The sequence below is a fragment of the Coregonus clupeaformis genome, unplaced genomic scaffold (genome assembly GCF_020615455.1).
Source record: "Coregonus clupeaformis isolate EN_2021a unplaced genomic scaffold, ASM2061545v1 scaf0466, whole genome shotgun sequence".
NCBI classification, from domain to species: domain Eukaryota; kingdom Metazoa; phylum Chordata; class Actinopteri; order Salmoniformes; family Salmonidae; genus Coregonus; species Coregonus clupeaformis.
This window is the reverse complement of record NW_025533921.1, coordinates 157,930-170,635: the sequence shown is the minus strand read 5'-3', so window position 1 is coordinate 170,635 and position 12,706 is coordinate 157,930. Positions and strand designations below refer to the sequence as shown.

Sequence of the window (12,706 nt, the reverse complement as noted above, 5' to 3'; positions counted from 1 at the left end):
GATGTGCCCCCGAGCAAGGCACCCAACCCTAACCACTCCTGTATGTCGCTCTGGATAAGACGGTTGAAAACGGGAGTTGTTCAATTTTAAATCAGCAAGCTGCTAAATCGTTCAGTCTTATAACACAAAATGAACACTGACTGTTCTATCAATCTAAGCAACCCATAAACGTAATTGGAAAATCTAATGCAGAATCTATGCTTTATCTGAATGACAAGTAAATCCTCCGTTATTCCAATTCTAAATGGTCCGTATTTTTAGTATCTGGCACATACCACATTTATCGCAAAATAGCTTTGAAGGACACAGATCTCACACGCTCAACGTATTATACCTTAGCAGCCAACGAGTCAAACCCACATTCATTGATTTGAAAACAGATATAACGACTTAACCAGATGAATTATATTTTCCCCCTAATATACAAAAATTCCTTGACTATATCACCTCTGCTTCTGAAATGATAGATAATTATTATATTGCTTAAAACCTTTTCACACGCTCTATGCACTGTCTCTTAACCCCCACGTACGGCTACGTATTTATACTGTCCCACTTTTATCCACTCTCCATTAACCATTTACCCCCACATAACAAACATCATATGTCAATATTATTCATCTCCACCGCATTCGTATTTCTAATGATTCTTTATCGCCACATGTTAATTTCCCCTAATTCAGTCCCAGCGGAACATCACTTTAACAACCTAGACACCCGTACACGTAACCTGTTCCTCCAACTGGATTTGTCCTACCTCTCCAAGAAAACACACACACACACACGTTCCTTCTGATTTCCTTTTAAACCAGGACACACACACTCCTTCTGATTTCCTTTTAAACCAGGACACACACACTCCTTCTGATTTCCTTTTAAACCAGGACACACACCCTCCTTCTGATTTCCTTTTAAACCAGGACACACACCTTGTCTACTAGCCTGCTTGTCTTATTGACCTTATCTATAATCACATTGCATGCATGCTTATTTCTCATTCCAACCAAAAACTCTGTACTTATGCTAAATTTGGTCCTTATTTTAGAGAGAACCCTTCTGTGTACCCCACCCTCAGATTCAGCCTGATCGAAACACACAGTTTAAGTAAGAACATAGCTTACCTTTTAAACAGTGGCCACTGAGTCTGTGTGAGTCGCTCAAACTTCCTCCGACGGTGTCACGATCGTTAGACGGAGTAGACCAATGCGCAGCGTTAGTTGCAAACATACTTAATGTTTATTATCTTTAGTGATAATATAAACAACAAAACAACAAACGAAACGTGCAGTCCTACGGTTAACACAACCAACACGGAAACAACCCAAACGGAAACAAGATCCCACAAACACTAAGGGAAACAGACAGTTTAAATATGGCTCCCAATCAGAGACAACCAGCACCAGCTGACACTCGTTGCCTCTGATTGGGAGCCACTCTGGCCAACATAGAAATACCACAACTAGAACTCCCACACAGAACATAAACACATAGAATCTACACACCCTGGCTCAACATATAGAGTCCCCAGAGCCAGGGTGTGACAGACGGTAAAGCACTCAGGGATCTCTATAACCCCACGTTGGGCGCTAATTATCTTGTGGAAAATAACCACTATACTTTATTACAAATAAGATCTTACAGAGTGTTTGTGGGATCAAGAATGACTTTATTATAATGTCAACAATGTCAGGCCAACCTGCAGATTCGCCCCGTCTCTCTCTCTCCCTCCTACCTATATAGTTTCCGTTCTTCCACCCTAGGATCTCTATAACCAGCCCCACGTTGGGTTCAAATCCCTCCCTGCTTAGTTTCCCGCTCTTTATCACTCCACGCCCACTTCCTTTGTCCCTGAGGACGGCTGAACTATTACCCCAACCAATTATTGCTCCCCTGTCTTGCACAGTCTCAATATGACAAGGCCCTACATTCTTGACACAACCCCCGCCATGCTGTAATCAATCAAGAAGATACCAAAAAGACAAAGGTCTAGCCCAAACTCCATCCAACCCTGGTGCCGCTCCCTTCACAATGTTTGAAGAGAGACAAAAGACAGCCATGGATTGAAGTAAGAGCAAGCACTTTGACCCTAGGGCAGTTTCTTCTCTACTCACCCCCAAACACAGTGAAATGCCCCAATAAGATTCCTAGCCCAGTAACAAACAATTCTAACTCAATGTTCGTGATTAACCCAGTTCTATCTTCTAATTAATTAAAGAATATACATCACTACCGACCCGTAGAACTCACTTCCGTCATCATGAAGTGCTTCGAGAGGCTAGTCAAAGACCACATCACCTCCTCCCTCCCCGGACTTCCGAATCCTTGCTGCTCCCCTTATGGATATTATACTGCCCCACCCACCCTACCCCAAACAAACATATACATTGGGGGGGAAAAGTATTTAGTCAGCCACCAATTGTGCAAGTTCTCTCACTTAAAAAGATGAGAGAGGCCTGTAATTTTCATCATAGGTACACGTCAACTATGACAGACAAAATGAGATTTTTTTTTTCTCCAGAAAATCACATTGTAGGATTTTTAATGAATTTATTGGCAAATTATGGTGGAAAATAAGTATTTGGTCACCTACAAACAAGCAAGATTTCTGGCTCTCACAGACCTGTAACTTCTTTTTTAAGAGGCTCCTCTGTCCTCCACTCGTTACCTGTATTAATGGCACCTGTTTGAACTTGTTATCAGTATAAAAGACACCTGTCCACAACCTCAAACAGTCACACTCCAAACTCCACTATGGCCAAGACCAAAGAGCTGTCAAAGGACACCAGAAACAAAATTGTAGACCTGCACCAGGCTGGGAAGACTGAATCTGCAATAGGTAAGCAGCTTGGTTTGAAGAAATCAACTGTGGGAGCAATTATTAGGAAATGGAAGACATACAAGACCACTGATAATCTCCCTCGATCTGGGGCTCCACGCAAGATCTCAACCCGTGGGGTCAAAATGATCACAAGAACGGTGAGCAAAAATCCCAGAACCACACGGGGGGACCTAGTGAATGACCTGCAGAGAGCTGGGACCAAAGTAACAAAGCCTACCATCAGTAACACACTACGCCGCCAGGGACTCAAATCTGCAGTGCCAGACGTGTCCCCTTGCTTAAGCCAGTACATGTCCAGGCCTGTCTGAAGTTTGCTAGAGTGCATTTGGATGATCCAGAAGAGGATTGGGAGAATGTCATATGGTCAGATGAAACCAAAATATAACTTTTTGGTAAAAACTCAACTCGTCGTGTTTGGAGGACAAAGAATGCTGAGTTGCATCCAAAGAACACCATACCTACTGTGAAGCATGGGGGTGGAAACATCATGCTTTGGGGCTGTTTGTCTGCAAAGGGACCAGGACGACTGATCCGTGTAAAGGAAAGAATGAATGGGGCCATGTATCGTGAGATTTTGAGTGAAAACCTTCCATCAGCAAGGGCATTGAAGATGAAACGTGGCTGGGTCTTTCAGCATGACAATGATCCCAAACACACTGCCCGGGCAACGAAGGAGTGGCTTCGTAAGAAGCATTTCAAGGTCCTGGAGTGGCCTAGCCAGTCTCCAGATCTCAACCCCATAGAAAATCTTTGGAGGAGTTGAAAGTCCGTGTTGCCCAGCGACAACCCCAAAACATCACTGCTCTAGAGGAGATCTGCATGGAGGAATGGGCCAAAATACCAGCAACAGTGTGTGAAAACCTTGTGAAGACTTACAGAAAACGTTTGACCTGTGTCATTGCCAACAAAGGGTATATAACAAAGTATTGAGAAACTTTTTTTATTGACCAAATACTTATTTTCCACCATAATTTGCAAATAAATTCATTAAAAATCCTACAATGTGATTTTCTGGATTTTTTAAAATCATTTTGTCTGTCATAGTTAACTTGTACCTATGATGAAAATTACAGGCCTCTCTCATCTTTTTAAGTGGGAGAACTTGCACAATTGGTGGCTGACTAAATACTTTTTTTCCCCCACTGTACAGTTGAAGTCGGAAGTTTACATACACTTAGGTTGGAGTCATTAAAACTAATTTTTCAACCACTACACACATTTCTTGTTAACAAACTATAGTTTTGGCAAGTCGGTTAGGACATCTACTTTGTGCGTGACACAAGTAATTTTTCCAACAATTGTTTACAGACAGATTATTTCACATATAATTCACTGTATCACAATTCCAGTGGGTCAGAAGTTTACATACACTAAGTTAATTGTGCCTTTAAACATCTTGGAAAATTCTAGAAAAGGATGTCATGGCTTTAGAAGCTTCTGATAGGCTAATTGACATCATTTGAGTCAATTGGAGATGTACCTGTGGATGTATTTCAAGGCCTACCTTCAAACTCTTTGCCTCTTTGCTTGACATCATGGGAAAATCTAAAGAAATCAGCCAAGACCTCAGAAAGAAAAATTGTAGACCTCCACAAGTCTGGTTCATCCTTGGGAGCAATTTCCAAATGCCTGAAGGTACCACGTTCATCTGTACAAACAATAGTATGCAAGTATAAACACCATGGGACCACGTAGCCGTCATACGGCTCAGGAAGGAGACGCGTTCTGTCTCCTAGAGATGAACGTGCTTTGGTGCGAAAAGTGCAAATCAATCCCAGAACCACAGCAAAGGACCTTGAGAAGATGCTGGAAGAAACAGGTACAAAAGTATCTATATCCACAGTAAAACGAGTCCTATATCGACATAACCTGAAAGGCCGCTCAGCAAGGAAGAAGCCACTGCTCCAAAACCACCATAAAAAAGCCAGACCACAAAGATAGTACTTTCTGGAGAAATGTCCTCTGGTCTGATGAAACAAAAATAGAACTGCTTGGCCATAATGACCATCAATATGTTTGGAGGAAAAAGGGGGTCGCTTGCAAGCCGAAGAACACATTTTTACATTTAAGTCATTTAGCAGATGCTCTTATCCAGAGCGACTTACAGTTAGTGAGCGCATACATTTTCATACAGGCTTCCCGTGGGAAACGAACCCACAACCCTGGCGTTGCAAGCACCATGCTCTACCAACTGAGCTACAGGGGACTCCAAAGCCATCCCAACCGTGAAGCACGGGGGTGGCAGTATCATGCTGTGGGGGTCCTTTGCTGCAGGAGGGACTGGTGCACTTCACAAAATAGATGGCATCATGAGGAAGGAAAATGATGTGGATATATTGAAGCAACATCTCAAGACATCAGTCAGGAAGTTAAAGCTTGGTCGCAAATGGGTCTTCCAAATGGACAATGACCCCAAGCATACCTCCAAAGTTGTGGCAAAATGGCTTAAGGACAACAAAGTCAAGGTATTGGAGTGGCCATCACAAAGCCCTGACCTCAATCCTATAGAACATTTGTGGGCAGAACTGAAAAAGAATGTGTGCGAGCAAGGAGGCCTACAAACCTGACTCAGTTACACCGGCTCTGTCAGGAGGAATGGGCCAAAATTCACCCAACTTATTGTGGGAAGCTTGTGGAAGGCTACCCGAAACGTTTGACCCAAGTTAAACTATTTAAAGGCAATGCTACCAAATACTAATTGAGTGTATATAAACTTCTGACCCACTGGGAATGTGATGAAAGAAATAAAATCTGAAATGTATCATTCTTTCTACTATTATTCTGACATTTCACATTCTTAAAATAAAGTGGTGATCCTAACTTACCTAAGACAGGGATTTTTTACTAGGATTAAATGTCAGGAATTGTGAAAAACTGAGTTTAAATGTATTTGGCTAAGGTGTATGTAAACCTCCGACTTCAACTGTATATACAGTGGGGGAAAAAAGTATTTAGTCAGCCAATTGTGCAAGTTCTCCCACTTAAAAAGATGAGAGAGGCCTGTAATTTTCATCAAAGGTACACATCAACTATGACAGACAAATTGAGAAAATAAAATCCAGAAAATCACATTGTAGGATTTTTAATGAATTTATTGGCAAATTATGGTGGAAAATAAGTATTTGGTCAATAACAAAAGTTTCTCAATACTTTGTTATATACCCTTTGTTGGCAATGACACAGGTCAAACGTTTTCTGTAAGTCTTCACAAGGTGTGTCTCACTTTGTCTGTCACTAGGAAGCGATCTACTCAGGCTTTTATTAAGCTAGGTTAGGTTCACATATTGCCGCTGCTTGTAAATGCGTGTGTACATGTCTAGTCGAACGCCGAACTCTTCATTGAGACAATGCTGAAACATCTATCCAGGGGCAAGTCAGTGCTGCTGCCCTATGTACATAGTCATGGAATCACTGGTCACTTTAATAATGTTTACATACTGCTTTACTCATTTCATATGTACAGTGCCTTCGGAAAGTATTCATTACCCTTGACTTTTTCCACATTTTGTTATGTTACAGCCTTATTCTAAAATTGATTCAATTATATTTTTCCGCAGCAATATGCACACAATAACCCATAATGACAAAAGTGAAAACAGTTTTGTATACATTTTTGCAAATGTATTAAAATTAAAAAACAGAAATAAGTATTTATATAAGTATTCAGACCCTTTGCTATAAGACACGAAATTGAGCTCAGGTGCACCCTGTTATCATTGATCATTCTTGAGATCTTTCTACAACTTGACTGGAGTCCACCTGTGGTAAATTCAATTGATTGGACATGATTTGGAAAGGCACACACCTGTCTATATAAGGTCCCACAGTTGACAGTGCATGTCAGAGCAAAAACCAAACCATGAGGTCGAAGGAATTGTCCGTAGAGCTCCGAGACGGGATTGTGTCGAGGCACAGATCTGGGGAAGGTTACCAAAACATTTCTGCAGCATTGAAGGTCCCCAAGAACAAAGTGGCCTCCATTCTTAAATGGAAGAAGTTTGGAACCACTAAGACTCTTCCTAGAGCTGGCCGCCCGGCCAAACTGAGCAATCGTGGGAGAAGGGCCTTGGTCAGGGAGGTGACCAAGAACTCAATGGTCACTCTGACAGAATTCTAGAGTTCCTCTGTGGAGATGGGAGAACCTTCCAGAAGGACAACCATCTCTGCAGCGCTCCACCAATCAGGCCTTTATGGTAGAGTGGCCAGATGGAAGCCACTCGTCAGTTAAAGAAACATGGCAGCCCGCATGGAGTTTGCCAAAAGGCACCTAAAGACTCTCAGACCATGAGAAACAAATTCTCTGGTCTGATGAAACCAAGATTGAACTCTTTGGCCTGAATGCCAACCATCACGTCTGGAGGAAACCTGGCACCATCCCTTTGGTGAAGAATGGTGGTGGCAGCATTATGCTGTGGGGATGTTTTTCAGCGGCAGGGACTGGGAGACTAGTCAGGATTGAGGGAAAGATGAACGGAGCAAAGTACAGAGATCCTTGATCCTTGAAACCTGCTCCAGAGCGCTCAGGACCTCAGACTGGGGTGAAGGTTCACCTTCCAACAGGACAACAACCCTAAGCACACAGCCAAGACAACGCAGGAGTGGCTTCGGGACATGTCTCTGAATGTCCTTGATTGGCCCAGCCAGAGCCCGGTCTTGAACCCAATCTAACATCTCTGGAGAGACCTGAAATTAGCTGTGCAGCGACGCTCACCATCCAACCTGACAGAGCTTGAGAGGATCTGCAGAGAAGAATTGGAGAAACTCCACAAATACTCCACAAATACAGGTGTGCCATACCCAAGAAGACTCAAGGTTGTAATCGTTGCCAAAGGTGCTTCAACAAAGTACAGAGTAAAGGGTTTGAAAACGTATGTAAATGTGATATTTCAGTTTTTAATTGTTTATGAATTTGAAAAAAATTCTTAAAACCTGTTTTTGCATTGTAATTATGGAGTATTGTGTGTAGATTGATGAGGGGAAAAAACTATTTAATCAATTTTAGAATAAGGCTGTAACGTAACAAAATGTGGAAAAAGTCAAGGGATCTGAATACTTTCAGAATGCACTGTATATACATCAGTACGTGGACACCCCTTCAAATTAGTGGATTCGGTTATTTCATCCAAACCCATTGCTGACAGGTGTATAAAATCGAGCACACCGCCATGCAATCTCCATAGACAAACATTGGCAGTAGAATGGCCTCACTGAAGAGCTCAGTGACTTTCAATGTGGCACCGTCACAGGAAGTTACCTTTCCAACAAGTCAGTTGGTCTAATGTCTGCCCTGCTACATCTGTCAACTGTAAAGGCTGTTATTGTAAAGTGGAAATGTCTTGGAGCAACAACGGCTCAGCCACAAAGTAATAGGCCAAACAAGCTCACTGAACGGGACCGCTGAGTGCTGAAGCGCATAAAAATCGTCTGTCCTCAGTTGCAACACTCACTGCCGAGTTCCGACCTGCCTCTGGAAGCAACGTCAGCACAAGAACTGTTCGTCGGGAGCGTCATGAATTTGGTTTCCATGGCCGAGTAGCCGCACACAAGCCTAAGATCACCAAGCACAATGTCAAGCGTCGGCTGGAGTGGTGTAAAGCTCGCCGCTACTGGACTCTGCAGTGGAAACACATCCTCTGGAGTGATGAATCATGCTTCACCATCTGGCAGTACGACGGACAAATCTGGGTTTGGCAGATGCCAGGAGAACACTACCTGCCCCAATGCATAGTGCTAACTGTAAAGTTTGGTGGAGGAGGAATAAAGGTCTGGGGCTGTTTTTCATAGTTTGGGCTAGGCCCCTTACTTCCAGTGAAGGGAAGTCTTAACGCTACAGCATACAATGACATTCTAGACGATTCTATGCTTCCAACTTTGTGGCAACAGTTTGGGAAAGACAGAGAAATGGTTTGTCGAGATCGGTGTGGAAGAACTTAACTGGCCTGCACAGCAGCAAAGGGGGGACCAACTCCATATTAATGCCCATGATTTTGACCATGTAGTGTATCTACCTAAATTACCTCGTACCCCTGCACATCGACTCAGTACTGGTACCCGTGTATATAGCCATGTTATTACCTGGTACCGCTGCACATCGACTCAGTACTGGTACTCCCTGTATATAGCCAAGTTATCGTTACTCAGTGTGTATTTATTTCTCGTGTTATTATTTTTCTATTATTTCTAATTTTTTTATAATTTTTTCCCTCTCTGCGTCGTTGGGAAGGGCCCGTTAGCAAGCATTTCACTGTTAGTCTACGCCTGTTGTTAACGAAGCATGTGACAAATAACATTTGATTCGATTTTAGGTATTGGTCAAACATGTCCTGTCATGCTCTGCTCTGGTCAAACATGTCCTGTCATGTTCTGCTCTGGTCGAACATGCCCTGGCATGTTCTGCTCTGGTCAAACATGTCCTGGCATGTTCTGCTCTGGTCAAACATGTCCTGCTCTGGTCAAATATGTCCTTGCATGTCCTGCTGTCTTTTATTGTGTTATTGGATATGTTGAGAGGTGCATAGTGGCTATAGATATACTGTATGGAACTATATGGATGTATCTATGTTCTGTTCTGACATTGGTCACTATGGTCAGACACGTCCTGCCATCTTCTGTTGGCTTCTCATTGGATATCTTCTGATTGGATATGTGTTTTAATTGGCTGTGTTGTGATTGGCTGTGTTACAGAGACCACCCCCTCCCCGGCCCCTCCCTCAGCAGAGCCCCATAGGGCAGGTGTCCCAGTGGGCGGAGCTTCCTCGTCCCTACACCTCCTCTCACCTCTCCTCTGGTCCTCCTGTCTGCTGCAAGGGGCCCTAACGCTGGCCCTCATGTGGTGAGTAGATAACCCAGACCCGGCACCGGAACAAATCAGTTGGACAGGTATTGGATTTCCATGGGTGGGTCCATAAAAAAAAAGAAAGGGAGGTGCATCTCTTTCTTGAGATGTAAAAATACAATTGATGCAACGGGTGGAGTTGGAATTCAAATTCCCATTTTTATAAAGCATTTAAAGCCCGTAATAAAATGCACAACGTTGGGCCGACACTTTTCTCCGTGTATATCAATGATGTCGCTCTTGCTGCTGGTGACTCTCAGATCCACCTCTACGCAGACGACACCATTTTGTATACATCTGGCCCTTCATTGGACACTGTGTTAACAAACCTCCAAACGAGCTTCAATGCCATACAACAATCCTTCAGTAGCCTTCAACTGCTCTTAAACACTAGTAAAACTAAATGCATGCTTTTCAATCGAACGCTGCTAGCACCCGCCCACCCGACTAGAATCACCACTCTCGACGGGTCTGACCTAGAGTATGTGGACAACTACAAATATCTAGGTGTCTGGTTAGACTGTAAACTCAACTTCCAGACTCACATAAAGAATCTCCAATCCAAAGTTAAATCTAGAATCGGCTTCCTATTTCGCAACAAAGCCTCCTTCACTCATGCTGCCAAACATGCCCTCGTAAAACTGACTATCCTACCGATCCTTGACTTCGGCGATGTCATTTACAAAATAGCCTCCAACACTCTACTCAGCAAATTGGATGTAGTCTATCACAGTGCCATCCGTTTTGTCTCCAAAGCCCCATACACTACCCACCACTGTGACCTGTACGCTCTTGTTGGCTGGTCCTCACTACATGTTCGTCGTCAAACCCACTGGCTCCAGGCCATCTATAAATCACTGCTAGGCAAATCCCCGCCTTATCTTAGCTCATTGGTCACCATAGCAGCACCCACCCGCAGTCTGCGCTCCAGCAGGTATATCTCACTGGTCATTCCCAAAGCCAACACCTCCTTTGGCCGCCATTCCTTCCAGTTCTCTGCTGCCAATGACTGGAACGAATTGCAAAAATCTCTGAAGCTGGAGACTCTTATCTCCCCCAATAACTTTAAGCATCAGTTGTCAGAGCACCTTACCGATCACTGCACCTGTACACAGCCCATCTGAAATTAGCCCACCCAACTACCTCATCCCTATATTGTTATTTAATTTGCTCTTTTGCACCCCAGTATCTCTATTTGCACATAATCTCTTGCACATCTAGCATTCCAGTGTTAATACTATTGTAATTATTCTGCACTATAGCCTATTTATTGCCTTACCTCCATAACTTGCTACATTTGCACACACTGTATATATATTTTCTGTTGTATTTCTGACTTTATGTTTTTTTTTTTACCCCATATGTAACTCTGTGTTGTTTTTATTGCACTACTTTGCTTTATCTTGGCCAGGTCGCAGTTGTAAATGAGAACCTGTTCTCAACTGGCTTACCTGGTTAAATAAAGGTGAAATAAAAAAATAAAAATAAAAAGGCCTAAATGAATTGTATGTTCCACTTGTTGACGTGGCCTGCTGGTGACCAGTAGGCTTCCTCATTAACGTCCTCGTTGACGGTACATTGATCTCTAACTATAGCCCCATGGATTTGCATCATGCATGGCCTACTACATGAAACAGCGAAATACAATAAGATTTAAATGAAATTCTAATGCTTTTATTAACAACACTCCTCTTAGCTGTTCATATCGATATGGCCTTCATAATAGGATAATGCACATCTTTGATCGCATTTGCAGACCAAGACAAGATGAATTCCGACAGTAATTAAGTGGAATGGGAAGCATCCAAAATAGAATTGCGTCTATATAACTACCTAGTTCACAGTAATGTCGGTATGTTGCATGTAAAAAAAACGGCCCCATTTTTACCAAATTCTTGCAGGAATAAGCCTTGTATACCTCCCGTGCGAATGACGGCCCCACCACTGAGGAGTGGGAGTGTGCGATGTGGGTGGGTGTCTATTTTGATAAATCCATTGAATACACACCATCACAAAGAAATCCATTATTCATTCGTTTAGGCAGGTCCTGAAAGACAATGACAAAGTATAGAATAGCATATTTTGAGTTTAATTCAGTCATTGGTGTGTTCAGCCGAGGCTGCATGGCTACACCATGCTATTTAAATCAATAGTTGTTATTTTGATCATTAAACAGACAAGACACACTAACATTCCCCTGATCAGTCAACACATACAGTGGGGAAAAAGTATTTAGTCAGCCACCAATTGTGCAAGTTCTCCCACTTAAAAAGATGAGAGAGGCCTGTAATTTTCATCATAGGTACACGTCAACTATGACAGACAAAATGAGAAAAAAAAATCCAGAAAATCACATTGTAGGATTTTTAATGAATTTATTTGCAAATTATGGTGGACAATAAGTATTTGGTCAATAACAAACGTTTCTCAATACTTTGTTATATACCCCCCGTGTGGTTCTGGGATTTTTGCTCACCGTTCTTGTGATCATTTTGACCCCACGGGGTGAGATATTGCGTGGAGACCCAGATCGAGGGAGATTATCAGTGGTCTTGTATGTCTTCCATTTCCTAATACTTGCTCCCACAGTTGATTTCTTCAAACCAAGCTGCTTACCTATTGCAGATTCAGTCTTCCCAGCCTGGTGCAGGTCTACAATTTTGTTTCTGGTGTCCTTTGACAGCTCTTTGGTCTTGGCCATAGTGGAGTTTGGAGTGTGACTGTTTGAGGTTGTGGAAAGGTGTCTTTTATACTGATACAAGTTCAAACAGGTGCCATTAATACAGGTAACGAGTGGAGGACAGAGGAGCCTCTTAAAGAAGAAGTTACAGGTCTGTGAGAGCCAGAAATCTTGCTTGTTTGTAGGTGACCAAATACTTATTTTCCACCATAATTTGCAAATAAATTCATTAAAAATCCTACAATGTGATTTTCTGGATTTTTTTTCTCTAAATTTGTCTGTCATAGTTGACGTGTACCTATGATCAAAATTACAGGCCTCTCTCATCTTTTTAAGTGGGAGAACTTGCACA

At 42.6% G+C, this 12,706-nt stretch overlaps 1 protein-coding gene across 1 annotated transcript in view; it reads left to right on the top strand.

Moving 5' to 3' along the window:
* The window catches only part of LOC121583615 (ciliary neurotrophic factor receptor subunit alpha), a 110,001-nt gene that overhangs the window by 83,439 nt on the left and 13,856 nt on the right, over positions 1 to 12,706 (top strand). The window contains exon 5 of the mRNA XM_045215525.1: positions 9,524 to 9,671. Coding sequence (XP_045071460.1) covers positions 9,524 to 9,671 — 148 coding nt within the window. The remainder of the gene's footprint in view (positions 1 to 9,523; positions 9,672 to 12,706) is intronic.